Source organism: Elephantulus edwardii, unplaced genomic scaffold (genome assembly GCF_000299155.1).
Source record: "Elephantulus edwardii isolate Elephantulus edwardi_28Jun2011 unplaced genomic scaffold, EleEdw1.0 scaffold00297, whole genome shotgun sequence".
In the NCBI taxonomy this organism is placed as follows: Eukaryota; Metazoa; Chordata; class Mammalia; order Macroscelidea; family Macroscelididae; genus Elephantulus; species Elephantulus edwardii.
In genome coordinates, this window is record NW_006400047.1 from 1,293,038 (window position 1) to 1,310,402 (window position 17,365).

General features: G+C 38.0%; 1 protein-coding gene and 1 pseudogene across 1 annotated transcript in view; both read left to right on the forward strand.

Annotated features, from left to right (window-relative positions):
* Positions 1-2,957: 2,957 nt before the first annotated feature.
* LOC102847030 (chromosome unknown open reading frame, human C9orf84) overlaps positions 2,958-17,365 on the forward strand; it is a 133,616-nt gene continuing 119,208 nt past the window's right edge. The window contains 3 exon segments of the mRNA XM_006900856.1: positions 2,958-3,002; positions 8,130-8,253; positions 14,893-14,980. Of these exon segments, the coding sequence (XP_006900918.1) occupies positions 2,958-3,002; positions 8,130-8,253; positions 14,893-14,980 (257 nt within the window).
* On the forward strand, positions 9,422-10,203 carry LOC102876838 (annotated as a pseudogene).

A 17,365-nucleotide genomic window follows, 5' to 3' on the forward strand; every position in this document is an offset into this window, starting at 1 on the left:
GGTCACCCATTTTGAATAATATTGCATGAGTTCCTTGTTTTTCAATGCAGCATAGTATTCCATTGTGCGAATATACCACAGCTTCTCTACCCATTTGTTTGTTGATGGACACTTAGGTTGTTTCCAACTCCTTGCTATTGTAAACAAAGCCGCGATAAATATGGGTATGCATTCATCTACTTGGATGTCGTTTATGGTTTTTTAATATTTTTTAATTCATTTTAATGAAAATTTACAGACTTTGGATTTCCATTCATTCATTGTTAACACTTTTTCCCCTGCCCATCCCTCTCCCACGTCCCCCCACCCTTCTTGTACTGGCATTTGCATTTAATGTTTTAGAAGGTGAAAGAAGTTGTAGGAACTTACATAATGAACAGGATCTTATTGAAGTCCTATTTAGCACAAGTGTAATTGATTGACTTCAATACAATGTAAAATACCTTTTAAGGCAATTAAAGAAAGGAATGGACTCAAAGCTGAGAATACAGACTTTGTAAAAAAGGAAAATTTAAATACGGAAAATGTTTCTAATTGGATAAATTAGTAGAGGTGGCTTAAAATTTTGAAATAATTTCTAGAATGAGGCAATTGACCAATTTCTTCTGATAGAGCAATATCAAGAAATGAGTACATAAGGTAAATTAAGTCAAAGAAATATCTTCCAAGAGGTAATCACCAGTATCACCAGTCCGTTTATTGTACTTTAGTGATGTACGTGTTGTTCCGATACTACAAGCTGTGCCACCAATATTTCAATATTCAGCAAGGTCACCCATGGCAGACAGGTTACAAAGGAGCTTCCTAAGATAAACTTGGAAGACAGGTCTGGTTGGTGAGCTACTTTCAATAATGAGAACTTTGTAGCTCAGAACAAAAAATTGTTCAATGCAGCGAGAAAATGAAGAGTACTGAACAAACCACAGACTGCCAGGAGAACAAATAGATCTATCTTGGAGAGAGTGAAACCAAGTTTCTCATTGGAGGCAAGGGTTTTGAAGTTCTGTCTCACATACTTTGGGCATATGGCCAGGAGGGATCAGTTCTTGGAAAGTTGGAGGGACAACACGGAGAGAAAGACCCTGGATGAGATGTATTGACATGAAAACTAGGGCAATGGGAATAGGTGTGTCAGAGTCAGTGAGATTGGCTCAGGACAGGGCAGCGTTCAGCACTATTGTACATAGAGTCACTGTTAGTCACAGGCAACTCGATGGCACATAAAAGGCACATGATAAACACAATGTAAACTGAAGTTAACTAATAATGAAGACAATGTACGTCTAAACATTGCATTCTGATTATATATATATATATATATATGATAACCATGTTTTGAAGCCAATTAACATCACTGAATTCACAGTATACAACAGCTTGTTGTTGTTATGTGCCATCGAGTTGCTTGCAACTCATAGTGACTCTGTGTACAACAAACAGCTCTAAACTCTGCTCTGTCCTGTTCCAATCACACTGTCTCCGACACACTCATCCCTATTGCCCAGTCACTGAATCAATCCACCTCATAGAGGGCCTTCTCCTCCTGTGCTGTCCCTCCACCCTACCAAGCATGATGTCCCTCTCCAAGGACCGGTCTCTCCTTACAACATGTCCAAATTATGTTAGATAGAGCCTCAGAATCATCCGTCTGGTTTAACCCTTTCCAGGATGAATCTGTTTGTTTTCCTAGCAGTCCATGGTACCCTCAATAGTCTCCAGCACCACAGCTCAAAGGCATCAATTCTCCTTCTATCATCCTTAGTCATTGTCCAACTGTCTGATGCATACAACAACTATCAGTTAAAAAATGTTATTTTGGCATTAAGTAAAAGTGAAAGAGTAGCAACAATGTATTCCTCACATTTGTTGGTGCCACAGTCTAAAGATATTAAAGATAATTTATATAACGGCTGAATTTATTTTAAAGTTTTCTGAATAATTAGTAAAATTGTTAGTAAGATAATTGCAGGTTGTTTAAGAAGTCTACTTGTTTTTAATCTAATAGATTAGAAATGTCCTAGTTAATACATTAATGGGATTAAATTCAGCCATAGTGGCAAACTAGAAATCCATAATGTAGACAGGATCTTCAAGAATTCTGGTCCCACAGTATAGTAAGCAAATAGGTAAACTTCAAACAAAATAAACTAAGGCAAGACTGTATGGGTTAAAATGTGTAACTCATTTATTAAAAACCTATTGATAAAATACGGTATGGAAACTTGCAATTTATAGCTGAATTCTCCCAAATACTTTCAATGATTGACCAAAAGATTAAGAATCAATTGCTAAACTGGCATTTATCTCAAAGTAACTTTTTAAAAGCCATAATTCCTGTTTTTCACATAATTCAGAAATAGTCCAGAGTAATTAAATTACCTAAATTTTACTTATTGCTTTATTAGATTAAATTACCAATAATTTATCTGGGAGTGATATACCATGGTTGCTTTATTCCATATAAGCTAGCTTGAATGAGTTAGTCTTCAGGGAATTCTGACATAGGCTTATTATTTTATAAGTAAGAGAAAGGAAAGTATTTTCCCAAATTCTTGAGCATAGTTTCAGCATAAAGTTCTGTTCTTGATTATCCAGTTTAAAAAACACTAAGAAACAGCTATCCTGGAAAAACCGTGCTACCAATCTTGTGAACTCTAGCCTCTCTTGATTAAATTGCACACTTTATATAAATATATTTCATCCTATCAACTAAATGTATAAAATAAACAAAATTAGAAAACGTGAAGTTTTTACTCGTGATATATTATTCATATTAAATTTAATATCATAGTAAAGAATGCTATAGTTCTTTTTTATTAGAGTCTTTAAAAGATCATGAACTAGAATTTTATGATTAAAGAGAGATTTCATGCTTGTGGATTTGCTATTTCACTAACATTTTAATTTTTATATTTATATTTACAGTTGTTGAAGTTTATACTCCTTTGAAAGAAAAAATGTTTTCACCTATCAAATACTGTGCAATAGACTATTTATACGAGGTAAAATGTTATTGGCTTACTCTTTATTTACTAAGAATGCAAAAATGTAGAAATGGCATATTACATTGTGGTATTAAAGATTTATTGTTCAAAATGGCTTCCCTAACTATTTGACATTTTTACTTTGCCATGTGGAATAAGAAAGATGATCTGACAGAGTAAAATTATCAAACAGTATCAGATATTACATGCAAGCAAAATTCTGCTGAAGATTATCCATAAACAACTGGAACAACACAGAACTACCTGAAGTGCAGGCTGGATTTAGAAGAGGCCATGGCATTAGGGATATTATAGCTAATGTCAAATGGATCTTGCCTGAAAGCAGAGAGTACCAGAGGAATGTCTGTCTATCTGTGCTTCATTGACTATGCAAAGGCATTTGACTGCCTGGATCACAGCAAACTGTGGCTGACTCTGCAAAGAATGGGTATCCCAGAACACTTAATTGTGCTTATGTGAAACCCATACGTGGACCAAGTGGCAGTCATCAGAATTGATGCCTTTGAACTTTGGTGCTGAAGAAGAGTGTTGAATATACCATGGACTGCTAGGAGAACAAACAAGTTTGTCCTGGAGAGGGTGAAATCAGTCTGCTCCTTGGAAGCAAGGATTCTGAAGCTTTGTTGGACCTACTTTGGACATGTTGCAAGGCGAGATCAGTCCTTGGAGAGGAACATCATGCTTGGGAGGGTGAAGGGACAGCACAGCAGAGGAAGACCCTTGATGAGATGGATTGAGGCAGTCACTGGGTTAATGGGGATAGGTGTGTCAGAGACAGTAAGATTGGCAAGGGATAGTGCAGGGTTTAGGGCTGTTGTACATAAGGTCCCTATGAATTACAGGTGACTCTATGGCACATAACAACAACAATGTGGAATAATGGAATAGTGTGTGTTATCCTATTGTGGAATAATGGAATAGTGTGTGTTATCCTATCCAGAAGGGGATTGTCTTGCCTTTAAATTGAGCAGGTTCAGCAGCAGGGGCGGAAAAAAACAACCCAAAGCAACATAACAAAAAGCACCACCAGCAAAAAAGAAACAAGAAGGTAATGCATCCTTCAGGACCAGAGATTCTTGCACTAGCCAAACTAGGACCTACAGGAGTAACATTCATAGCAGCCATAGTGGCAAACTAGAGACATGATGCAGACTGAGTGGACCTTGGGACTGCTACACCACGAACAAGAGCTAAGGGTCTTTCTTTGCCTAGGTTTATTGGAGGACTATGGTGAAGGAGAGCCATAATTGGCAGAACTGAGAATTTTGTAACACTAGCCTAAAGCTGCAAGGCTCAGGGCTGAGGTGCCTGCAAACACATTTCCGAAGGTACCTGACTGAGTGTATTCTTCTACTAAACTGAATTGTAGCCCTTTTGACTTCCCTAATATGGTTGTATGTGGTGTGAGCTATTGCATCAGATTTTAGAGCAATCAACGCAGAAAGATTGGTGTTGGAGAGAATAGAAAGAGGTACAGAAGCAAGAGAGACATGTCTGACTTCATGGGAATTTGTTTTGTGTTGTTGATGAGTAGTTCCCCTTCATAAACTGGTAAAAGTCAGATATGGCCATCCCCATGTGACCCTTGCTCTTTTTATACACATATTATTAAATTTAAAGAGCATCATTGTTAAATAGTTTATATAGTGAGATATCATTTTTTTTGGCAATCCTACAAACACCTGCACACCTATTATACTATTAATTTTTTAAAAGCACACTGCTAAAATAGTATGTAAATAGTGAAATAAACCCCCTTTTGTTTTGTCAGTCACCTCACATATTTTAGCCTAACCTAGAAAAAAAATCTAAGAAAATACACAAGCTGTTACTGAATGTCTCTAGAGGATCAACAATCTTCATTTATTTAGTTTTATAATTCTGTTATTTGATATTTTATAATAGAATTATGTTGCTTCTAAAGAAAAATCTTATAAGCTTAAAAATAGTAATTTAAAAGGAGCAAGACCCCCAACATCAATCTTACTGCTCTGCTGGGTCCAAATTACATTTCAGTAGCTCACAGAGCACACAGAACCATATTAGGGAAGTCAAAAGACTATAATTTAGGTTTGTAGCAAGATGCAATCAATCAGGACAACTTCTGAAATGTACTTACAGGCATCTCAGCCTTGAGCCTCCTGGCTATAGGCCAGTGTTACAAAGCTCTTATTGTTCTTGAGTACCTTCAAGTCAGAACCATCCCATAGCTGACCCTCCAGCGGGTTTTCAGGGGCATTTAATTGCACAGGAGAAGATTGCCCAAACTTCTTCTGGGGAGCAGCTAGCAGGTTCAAACCATGTGCCTTTGAGGTTGAAGCACATTTTCTTACCACTAGGCCGCCAGAGTGCCCTATAAAGCTCTTAGTCTTGTGAATTATGGCTTTCCCACCTGCTCCCCAGTCCTCTAAGAAACTTAGGCAAAGGGTCATAGCTCTAATTCTGTTGAGTAATAGTCCTAGGGTCAGCTCTGTGTCATGTCAGATGTCTGGTTCTCTCCTCTTGCTACTCCTGTAAGTCTGAGTCGTTCAAGAATCTGTGGCCCCCACTGGATTCATGCTTCTTTACTGATGGTGAGATTCTCAAAATTTCCTGCTGAGACTGCTAATTTAGTAGTAGAACTAGCTAATCCTCTTGTGTATAGACTAACGTACCCTGGTGGCATACATATCACCACCCATCTACATGGCACCATCAAAGTCAGTGGTGAGGAATGCCATTTTGGACATTAAACCTTTGAACCACAGATTACCCACTGACTTCTCTAGCCATTAACATTCATATTTGAATAATTAACTTCCTCCTTATAATGTACAGTGTAACTATGTTTGTGAACGCCTATAAGCCAGCCACATCACTTTTTATGCTTTAATTTCCCCATTTTAGAGAGCCAATTTCTAATTTACCCATCCCTCTCAAACCAGTATTCTAGATACAAGCATGTTCCTTTCTTTGAAGAATCTACTATTTCAGTTAGAAATTTTAGTATCTACATCCATAATCAAAGTCTAGTCAGGAACAAGCTATTAGGTTACAGCAATCAACATGAGCTCACAGCATGAAATATCTTCATCTGCTTGGGTTCTGATCGACTCATCCTCAGTCATCTATGGCTAGGTTCAAATGATCATCAACCACAACCTCAGGAGTCCACATTTTTTCCTATGTTTCAGACCAGCTTGTTCCTTCACTTAGCCTTAGCCAGGGAGCCACATCAACAATCAGGAGTTCTCATGATTCTCTGTCCCTAAAGCCAACAACTCTTCTTTGCTTATCCATACATCTGTGCATGGTAGGTTAGCAGTACCAATGGAACACGTCCAAGCTCAACTTGTCTCTTCATTGCTGTGTGCCCTCCTACTTCCACTCACAAGTGAACCCAAGTGGTCATCATGAGTGAGCATACTTGCCATATCCCTTTAACCTCAAGTCCTGGAAGGGGACTCTGAGAGATACCAACCTTGCCTTGCCTCAGAAGCCAAGCTGCCTATTGTAGTTTTTAAAAGTTAAAGTTTGCTAGGTTTTTTAAGGATCTTTTCCTCTTTATTCCTGCTTCCCTTTCTTCCAAAATTAAAGTCTCTTTAACCAAAAGTAAAAACAAAAAGTCCAAGGAGGGTCTACAAATCCATTCAAATGCAAATCTCCTCAGAGTATTGAGTGGGTCTTCATCTTCTCCAGGCTAAGTCCTGTGCCATCTCCAATTTCTGCTACTTTCAGCAAACGTTTTTCAGAGCAGTTTTTCCCTTTTATTGTATTTGAATTACTGACCAAAGGCAAACTTACAGGATTTCCATAATCTACAATGTATCCAAATGTTATAATGTCCAATATTCATTTTTATAATATATCTTAACATTACTATATAGAAGAAACAGAAACAACAAAATTCATGGAAGTTAAATCAACAAAACTCTTAACACATAAACCTTTAAAGAAATTATCAATTTCATCAGCATTCTGCACCTTTAATATGTATATAGCCTGAGGCCTCTGCCATTTACCTCAGACCAAAAGCAGTTTCAACTTTTCTTTCCATCTTAGTAGCAAGAAAAGTAGCATTTTAACTATATTTCCCAAACTCTTAACATCTTACTCTTACAAAATCCCAGACTTCTATGACTCTGAAGCCACTGCAATGAGCCTCCCTTCTGACACCAACTACAAAAGGTGCAAAGGCTATGTGGGAATGTCTATATCTGACCTTTATCAACTTCACAAGGGGGAGCAGCCCCTATCAATAACATCCACAAAACAAAGCCAATTCTCATGAGGTCAAACATGTTCCCTACACTTCACTTCTTTCTGCTCATCTCAACATCAATCTTATTGCTCTGCTGGGTACAAAATCTGCTACAAGAGTTCACAGACCACACAGAACCATATTAGGGAAGTCAAAAGGTTAAAATTCAGATTAGCAGCAAGATACCATCACTCAGTCAAGACAGCTTCCAAAATGTGCTCACAGGCACAAAGACACTCACTTGCTTTAGGCCAGTTATAAAGCTTAGTCCTGCTAAGTATGGCTCTTCCCTCCATCCCCCAGCCTCCAGCATACTTGAGCAAAGGCTTCTAGCTCCAGTTCCATGGGGTAACCGACTCAATGTCAGCTCTGTCTTATATCAAGTCTCTGGTTCTTTGTTGCTCCTGTAAGTCTAACTGGCAAAAGAATCTCTGGCCCTGAAGGGCCTGTATTGCCTTCCTGCTTCTCTCTTCTGGTGGTGAGATTCTCAAAATCTTCTGAATTGGCCCCATTTTGTGGTGAGATTAGCCAATCCTCTTGTGGCTAGGCTACCACAGCCTAGTCACCACTCATTCACATGGCAAAGTCAAAGTCAATGGCAAGGAAAACCATTTTGAACAATAAATCCTTAGCACCACATTTTACTATTCTGAATATTAATACATAGGTGGTTTGTTGATTATGTCAAAACTACCCGATAGCTGATCCTCCAGTAGGTTTTCAGAGGCAGTAATTGCATGGGAGCTGATTGTCCATCTTTCTCCGGGGGAGAACCATGTACCTTTGCATTGGCAGTGCAGTTCCTTACCACTGAGCCACCAGAGCAGCTTTCTGATACATAGATATTATATATTAAAATATTTTTGTCTTATTTTCTTACACAGAATGCAATTCAAAAGAGGTTTTGTAGAGATGCTTTGTTGCTTCAGATCCCTTCATGTTTACATCAGGATGAAAATGATCATGTGAGAACTACTGGTGATCAATGTAGGAAGCCATGGACAAATGGTACCTTTTGCTTTTATTTCTCAAAAAACATGTTTTAAAAATTATAGCTAAAAAATTCTTTTATAGCTAAGCACAGTAAATTATTAAGAAATTATGATATTTTCTCTCATTAAATTTATTTTTATTTATTCAGATCAGAACTAAATTTAATATTTTATTACAACTTAGGTGACAAAGTTAGGAATCGGAAATCTTATATGTGAATGGGGGAAAATGAAAGATAGGTAAATGATAAAACCTTAAAGTATTCTAGCATTGTAATACTTGCTACATTATATTAGGATTTTGTCAGGACTATATAAGGGTTATTGTAAGTTGTAGTGACACTGAATTGAAAAATGATTTAAATATATATATATATATGTATAAAAAGGGTTTTTTTCTTTTATTAAGTCATGGACTTAGAAAAGAACTTCCTTTTAGGAGCCAAGTCAGTTAATGTTTATATATGTATTATGTACCAAGGACTGTTATAGGTGTTGAAGACACAGCTACTAATAAGGTATAGAAAAAGTACTTTTTTCTCAGTAGACCTTAAAGTGCTAAAAGGGATGTAGTAATAAAATCACTAAATATATAAACTTATGTCTGATATTGATAAATGCATAAAACAGATACTATAGTGTAAAGCAATATAAAATTCAGAAGTGGGCAGTGCTGTCTCCTCATATGGTTAAAAAAGGAGGCCTCTGTGAATAGGATGACATTTTAATGATGAGATGACAGGAACCCTGAAAAGATAAGGAAAAGAAAGCCTTTTAAGCAGATGTAGCATTTCTACCTGACTCAGAAATGAGCTTGGTGTATATGAAGGTCAGAATGAATAGTATTGTTGTTGTGTTGTTATGTTATATATATGAAAATCAGAATATTATGCTACTGTAACTGGAAGATAATGAGAAAAGAGAGCTCTGAAAGTTAGACAGTTGCTGAATTAAAGAGTTGTAAGTTGTGGTATGGAATTTTACTTATTTGTTTGCTTATATTATGGCTGATAGGGAAGTAATTGGATAATTTTAAACAAAGGTGTGATGTAATCTGATGCATACTTTAGACCAATCATTCTGGTTGTCTAGATGTTTACACTTTAATTGGGAAGCATGAATAGAATCGGTATATCAATGAGAAAGCATTGTTATGAAGATCTAAAGTTCAGGAGAGTTTGGTCATGGCTGCATTTGCTGGCCTTGCGAAGCCCCTCTTGTCACTGAACCCGCAGGAGCAGGCCAAATTTCAGAAGCAGGTGGTACAGGTCCACCAGCGTGTGACTCAGAAAGCAAAACTTACTCCTGGAGTTGTCTATGTTGGTCACATACCTCAGGGCCTTTTTGAACCCCAGCTCAAGGCACTGTTACGAGACTTAAATTGTCCAGAAGTAAAATGACTGGAAATAGTAAAGGTTATGCCTTTGTGGAGTTTGAGTCTGATGATGTTGCCAAGATCGTTGCTGAAACAATGAACAACTACCTTTTTAGTGAAAGACTCTTGAAGTGTGATTTCATGCCACCTGACAAGGTACATGAAGAACATTTTAAAGATTGGGATGTTCCATTTTCAAAGCCATCAAATCCTGCAGTGAAATGATATAATAAACACCGAACACGTACAGAAAAGCTACAGATGGAAAAGCGATTTAAACACAAAGAAAAATTACTGAGAAAGAAATTAGCCGATAAAGGAATCTATTATAATTTTCCTCCATTGGTTTTACCCAAAAAGGAAAGAAGTGTCACCAACAGTGATCTTCAGAACTGTACAGATTGCCAGGACGCAACACCTGTCTGTACACCATCATTTTTAGAGAGGCAAAAATCTGAAGTGGCTGCACTGAATGATAATGATGAAGATAATGAAATAATTTTCAAACCTGTTGTCAGTGTAAAAGAAGAAACACAAGGAACAGAAACACCTACACATTCAATAAGTAAAAGAAGAAAGAAAAAACAGTAATTTTGAATGTAATATGAGTGTATTTTGAAAAAATGTAGTGGTTTTGTTACTAGGATTAACTCTTGACATTTTACTACATACAGACGTTGGCACAGTATTTAGAGGAAATGCACAGCATTTCCTCAAGTAAAGCAATGTGTTCTGACCTGTTTATCCATGGTGAGATGGAGGGCCTTGTGGTTGGCCAGTGCTATCTCTTGGTTTGCTAGACTTCCTGTTTCCTTTGCAGTAGTCTTATTTATCCTTAGTTACTATTAGTGGCCAGCAGATAAACTTCTAAAGTTATTTCTATGTACATGAAACAAGTAGTTTTTGCCTTTTCAGCTGTTGATTGTGATTCCTTGAAATGTGTTTTTTGGTGAGATAGGTGCTGTCCAATTGGGTTCAATGCATAGCTGTCCTGTATATAACAGAATAAAGTCCTGCACCACCCTCACAATCTCTGCTCTACTTAAACCCACTGAAGTCCATCTTCCTGAGGGTCTTCCTCTTTTTCATTGGCGTTCTGTTTATCCTTTCTTCTGAGAAGCACTGTGACTGCATTTCTACCAGGGCAGATTGATTTATTTTGGTAATCTGTGGCATATTCAATATTCTTCACCAATACTGTAATTCAAAAGCATTAACTACTTTATCTCCCTCATTCATTGTTCAGCTTCCACATGCATATGAAGTGGTAGAAAACACCATGACTTGGTCAGCACACTTTGGTCTTTAAGAGTCACATTTTTGCTCTTTACCACTTTAAAGAGGTCCTTGGTAGCAGATTTTTCTGTCAGTCACTCTTAAATTCCTAAAAACATCTGATGCTCTAAAGGAGTTTTTTCTGGCTAAGAATTAGTAAACCTTTAGTAAAATAAAATACTGTGCTAGATATTCTGATATAAAATACAATTTAATGTAAAGTCCAGCTTAAACGTCAGTGTGTGCGCTAAGTTGTTGGGTGAGTGGAGAACTACTTGTCTTTTTGAACTGTTGGTAAAATTTGTGCATGTTCCTTTGGTTATCTTTGAGGCAAAGTGTAAGGTGAGTGTGTTCACACAAACATATTGTTTGTGTGAAACTGATGTGCTTTATCTTTCAAAATCATGTCTTCCACAAATGTTTTTCTCCAGGAACTAGTCTTCACTGATGATGCATCAAAAACAAGTTAACTTCTGCTGTGATCCATGAGATTTTCTTCAGTGATTTTCAAGAGTATATCCCAAGACCTTTATTTTGAGTGTAATGTCTCAAGAGCTATCATGATCTTGCTCTTAATGAAAACTCCATGTGGTAGAGTTAGGATAGGCTGTAGAGGAGGTCTTTGATTCAACAGTGATGGGTTTAATTAATGCTAACAGATTCTAAAATACTAGTTTAATACAAGAAGTTCTACACTCAATCAGATTAGGCATGTTAGAGCACCTGGCCCAAATTTACGTGCAAGATGAAGTAGTTCTCTAGCCCAAAGGATAGCAGTCTTAAATTATAGACAAGGCTTAACCTGCCTGTTTTTTATTATTGTTAAACTAAGAGTGGTGTTTGCTCATTTACATTGGAAAGAAAAATATTTTGTGACCATAAATAAAAGTTTTTTAAATGCTTGTTTAAAAAAAACCCTGAAGTTCAGACTATAGAAGAATATAGACATAAATGAAAGGGAATAGTAGAGTTGGTTACATGCATCAAGTAACTATGGCTATTAGTAACAACAGATCCAAACTTGCCCTGTATACTCTTCACAATGATCTGAGAAGTAGTTAAATTTGGGGTTATTTTAGCAGTCTAGCCAATTGTTGTTGTTGTTATGTGCTGTCGAGTCGTTTGCGACTCATAGCGACCCTATGTACAACAGCCTTAAACCCTGCTCTATCCTGTGCCAATCACACTGCCTCTGACACACCCATCCTGATTGCCCCAGTCACTGAATCAGTCCACCTCATGGAGAGTCTTCCCCTCCTGTGCCATCCCTCCACCCTCCCAAGCATGATGTCCCTCTCCAAGGACCTGTCTCTCGTTACTACATGTCCAAAGTATGTCACATGAAGCCCCAGAATCCTTGCCTCCAAGGAGCAGCCTGGTTTAACTCTCTCTAGAATGAATCTGTTTGTTTTCTTGGCAGTCCATGGTACATTCAATACTCTTCTCCAGCACCACAGCTCAAAGGCCTCAATTCTCCTTCTGTCCTCCCTAGTCCTTGTCCAACACTCTGATGCATAACAAGTGATTGCAAAGACCATAGCCTGTATCACATACACACTAGTCTCCAGAGTGACACCATTGCTCTTCAGTATCCTGGAGAGGTCCCTACCAGCAGACTTTGCCATCACAATACGTTTTTTGATTTCCTGGCTGCTGGTGCCAAGAGTGTTGACTGTGGAGCCTAGCAAACTAAAGTTGTTAACAATCTCAATCTCTTCACCATCTATCCTGATGCTGCCAATTGGTCCAGTGGTGAGGATCTTTGTCTTCTTGACATTGAGCCTCAATGCATGCTGAAGGCTGCAGTGCTTGACCCTCTGCAGCAAGTGCATCAGGTCCTCCTCAGTTTCAGCAAGCAGGGTTGTATAATCTGCATAACACAGATTGTTGATAGATCTTCCACCAATCCTGACGCTGCACTTCTCCTCATAGAGCCCAGCCTCTTGGATAATCTCTTCTGCATACAGGTTGAAAAGGTATGGAGATAGGACACATCCCTGGCGTACACCTTTCCCAATTTTGAACCATGCAGTGTTTCCCTGCTCTGTTCTGACGACTAATAGTTTGGTCTTTTAATAAAATAAGGAAGAAAGAATGCCTTCTAGGTTTTTGATCTGAGAAAATAGGTAGAAGGCGGAGCCATTTCCTGAGATAGAGAAAAACTTATAGGGAAGCCAATTTGTGGCAAGATTCAAGTTCTGCTTTGGGTATGTAAAAATGCCTGGTAATCAGGAGATGCTTCAATGGAGTGCTATATTAATCTTGACCTCAACTAGTTTTATACTGGAGTCTACAATATATAGATTGCGCATAAAGTCATAGAACTGGATGAAGTCAACAAAAGCATGAATAGAGAACTTACAGTAAAAGACTGAGCTCTGAAGCACTGTAAAAGTTAAAAGTCTGGTAGCTAAAAAGACAGCTAAGATAGGAAAATCAGTTAAGTATAATGCTGTAGAATTTTAAAGAAGGAAAGTTTTCAAGTAGTCAAGTACATTACTGTGTTATTACAGTATTACTGTTGTTTCAGGATGTACCATAAGATCAAGAGCCAATGGCAATAAATAAAGAATTTAAAGCTGAATTGAAGGCATTTAAAAAAAAAAAAAAGAAAATAAGACCCTAGGAATTAGTGGGATACCAATTGACATGTTTCAACTAACAGATGCAGTCCTGGACATACTCACCAGCCTTTGCCAGGAAATTTGGAGGATGATTGCTTGGCCAACTGACTGGAAGAGATCCATATTTGTTCCAAGTCCCAAAAAAGGTGATCCAGCAAAATGTGGAAAATAACAAATAATATCATTACTATCACATACAAGCAAAGTATTACTGAACATCATCTAAATTGTATATTGACAGAAAACTTCTAGTAGTTGAAGATGCAATGTGGAAAATATCAAATAATATCATTACTATCACATACAAGCAAAATGTTATTGAATATCATCTAAATAGTATACTGACAGAGAACTTCTGGTAGTTGAAGATGCATTTAGCCTAGTGGTGACAATCTTTGTTTTCTTGATGTTGAGCTTCAATCCATATTGACCTTCTGCAGCAAGCACTTCAGGTTCTCCTCAGTTTTAGCAAGCAGGGTTGTGTCATGTGCATAATACAGGTTGTTAATGAATCTCCCTCCAATCCTGATGCCACTTTCCCTCTCATACAACACAGCTTCCCAGATGATCTGTTCTGCAACCACATTGAAAAGGTATGGAGACAGAATACATCCCTGGTTGATACCCTTCCTGATTTTGAACCATACAGTGTCTCCTTTCTCTCTTCTGACAACTGCCTCTTGGTTCAAATATAGGTTTTGCATAAGCACAATCAAAAATCTGGGATTCCCATTCTTCTCAGAGTCAGCCACAATTTGTTGTGATCCACACATTCAAAAGCCTTTGCATAGTCAATGAAACACAGATAGACATTTTTCTAGTCATCTCTGCTTTGTTCTATAATTTCTACACTCTGTCAAATCACCTTTTCTGGGGTTAGGAATAAATATGATCTCTTCCAGTCAGTTGGCCAGGTAGTTGTCCTCCAAATTTCTTGGTACAACCTGGCAAGTACATCCAGAGCAACATCTATTTGTTGAAATATGCAAATTAGTATGCCATCAATTCTTGGGCCTTGTTTTTTACCAATTCCTTCAGAGCACCTGGATTTACTCCTTCATCATCATTGCCTCTTAATCATACATTGTTTCATGAAATTTTTCTGTGTCAGTCATTTATTTTTGGTACAGTAACTGTATTTTCTTCCATTGTCTTTTAATGCTTTCTGGATCATTCAATATTCTGCCTATAGCATCCTTAAGTATTACAATTCTAGACTTGATGATCATTTAAATATTTGGAATTAGATATCACCTTGGAAAAAATTACATTTGTGAACAAATAAAGATAATTCCACAAGATAAAATGTAAGTGTTTAGTTTACTTATATTAAGTGTAAAATAACATTTTAGAGGCTAATGTTTACTATGCTTCTTTTTAGTCTCAGCTGATTCAGTTTGTGGAATAAAAGATATCTCATTCTTGGATCAATGGAAAGCAAGTCCAGCTATGAAGGATTTTGTTGAGAAGTATGTGTCTTTAATTTTCCCTTAAGAAGAAATTATTAGTCATTTAAACATATTCTGATTCAGAGAAGCCCAGTTTATTAAATTAAAAAATTTACAAGTAAGGGTAAGAGAATTATCTAGAGGAGCATATATTTATGTATAGAAAACAAGGACAATTTGGCAATGTGTTGTTTTTGTTGTTAACTGCAGTTTAGTTGTTTCCAACTCATAATGACCCTGTGTAGAATAGAACAAAACCTTGCCCAGTGTTTATACAGTTAACCTTAAAATTTCTGTTTTTCAGGAAACTTATTTTGACGTAACTAATAAATAAGTATACAGAGTTGTGGGGTTTTTATTAATTAATATAGTAATTACAACGATGCTTGTGGATACTGGTCCAGATGGTTAAGAAAAGGGAAGTTTGGGGGGTTGTGCTGTTTTGGGGGGTCATTTTTGATGTGTATAATTGCTCTTTTCCTCCCCAAGAGCAAGTATCCCTCAGCCTTTGCTTAGGGTTTAAGTCCACTCAAAGGTGTTGGCTTAAAACCCCACAAGGGTAGGGAGGGAATGCCAGCAGAGGCCTGGAATCCTCCACTCTGGAAATGTGGCTTTGTGATGCTTGTGGATATTGGTCCAGACGGTCAAGGAAAGGGAAGTTTTTGGGTCGTACTGCTTTTTGGAAGAGTGTTGAATATACCATGGACTGCTACGAGAACAAACAGGTTTGTCCTGGAGAGGGTGAAGCCAGAGTGTTCCCTGGAGTCAAGGACTCTGAAGCTTCGTCTGACATATTTTGGGCATGTTGCAAGGAGGGACTGGTCCTTGGAAAGGGACATGATGTTTGGCAGAGTGGAGGGGAAGCGAAGGAGAGGAAGACCTTTGGTGAGATGGATCGACTCTTGTGACTGAAGCAGTGGGAATAAGTGCGTTTGAGATGGCTAGGTTGGCACAGGATAGAACAGCATTTAGGGTCGCTATGAGTCGCAAGTGACTCGATGGCACATAATAACAACAACAACAACAACTGCTTTTGGGGGTTGTTTTTGATGTATATTATTGCTACCCCCAGCCCCTGCCAAGAGCAGGTGTCCCTCAGCCTTTGCCTAGGATTTAAGTCCACTCAAAGGCGTTGGCTTAAAACCCACAGGGGTTTGGCATTAATTTTCAAATGAATATTCCTTAAATGACACAGCAATCTTCTGTCTGTTTCATAGTCTTGTCAAATACCATAATGGTCACCTGTTATGCACAGTTTTTTGGATGAGCTTCCAGATTGATTGATGTTGGGAAGCAGGAGTGGCATCCACTTACTAAAACTGGGTGCCACTGGAAATTCTACAAACTGTTTAAATGTACAGAAATTATTATAGTTATAGAGCAGAGCTATGTACAGAAATTATATTAGTCATAGAAAGAGTTTAGGTCTTTTGTACAAAAATTGCTCAGTCATATTCAACTTCACAACACTTAACCATTGCTAAGTGAAACGAGTGTTGGAGAAACACTATTTCACTTTGTCTGCTGTTAGGGACCTCTCCAAAGTACTGAAGAACAATGGTGTCTCTCTGGAGACTAAGGTGCGTCTGATACAGGTTGTGATCTCTGCTGTCACTTGTTATGCATCAGAGAGTTGAACAATGACTAAGGAGGATAGAAGGAGAATTGATGCCTTTCAGTGTGGTGCTGGAGAAGAGTATTGAGGACTGCTAGGAAAACAAACAGATTCATCCTGGAAAGGGTCAAACCGGGTAGCTCCTTGGAGGCAAGGATTCTGAGGCTCTGTCTAACATACTTTGGACATGTAAGAGGGACCGGTCCTTGGAGGGGGACATCATGCTTGGTAGGGTGGAGGGACGGCACAGGAGGGGAAGGCCCTCTATGAGGTGATTTATTCGGTGACTGTGGTAATCGGGATGGGTGTATTGGAGACAGTGCGATTGGCACAGGACAGAGCAGAGTTTAGGGCTGTTGAGTCACAAGCGACTCGACGGCATATAACAACAACACATCACTCTTTGTGAATGTGCAGTATGAAGTAACCTGGGTTGGTGTGATGCTGAACCTTGTGCCATTGAGGTATCAAATACCAGAATGACTTCCCAATGTGAACAGTGTTTGGTGAAGATCCCAGTTGTAAAACAAATTTGGAAGCAGGAGTGGTATCCACTTCCTAAACCACATGCCTCTTGAAACTCTTTGAACTTGGTGAAATGATGACAGTAATAGAAAGGCAGTAGGTCTTTTATTCACAGAGTCACTATGAGTTACACTCGACCCAATGGCAATCAACATCAACAGTAATTACAACAAAGGTGCATTTTCCAGTAATAGGAAATTGATTAAATATTTTTTTTCTATAATTATATTTTATTAATTTTCATAAACATTTACAGAGATTTTGGG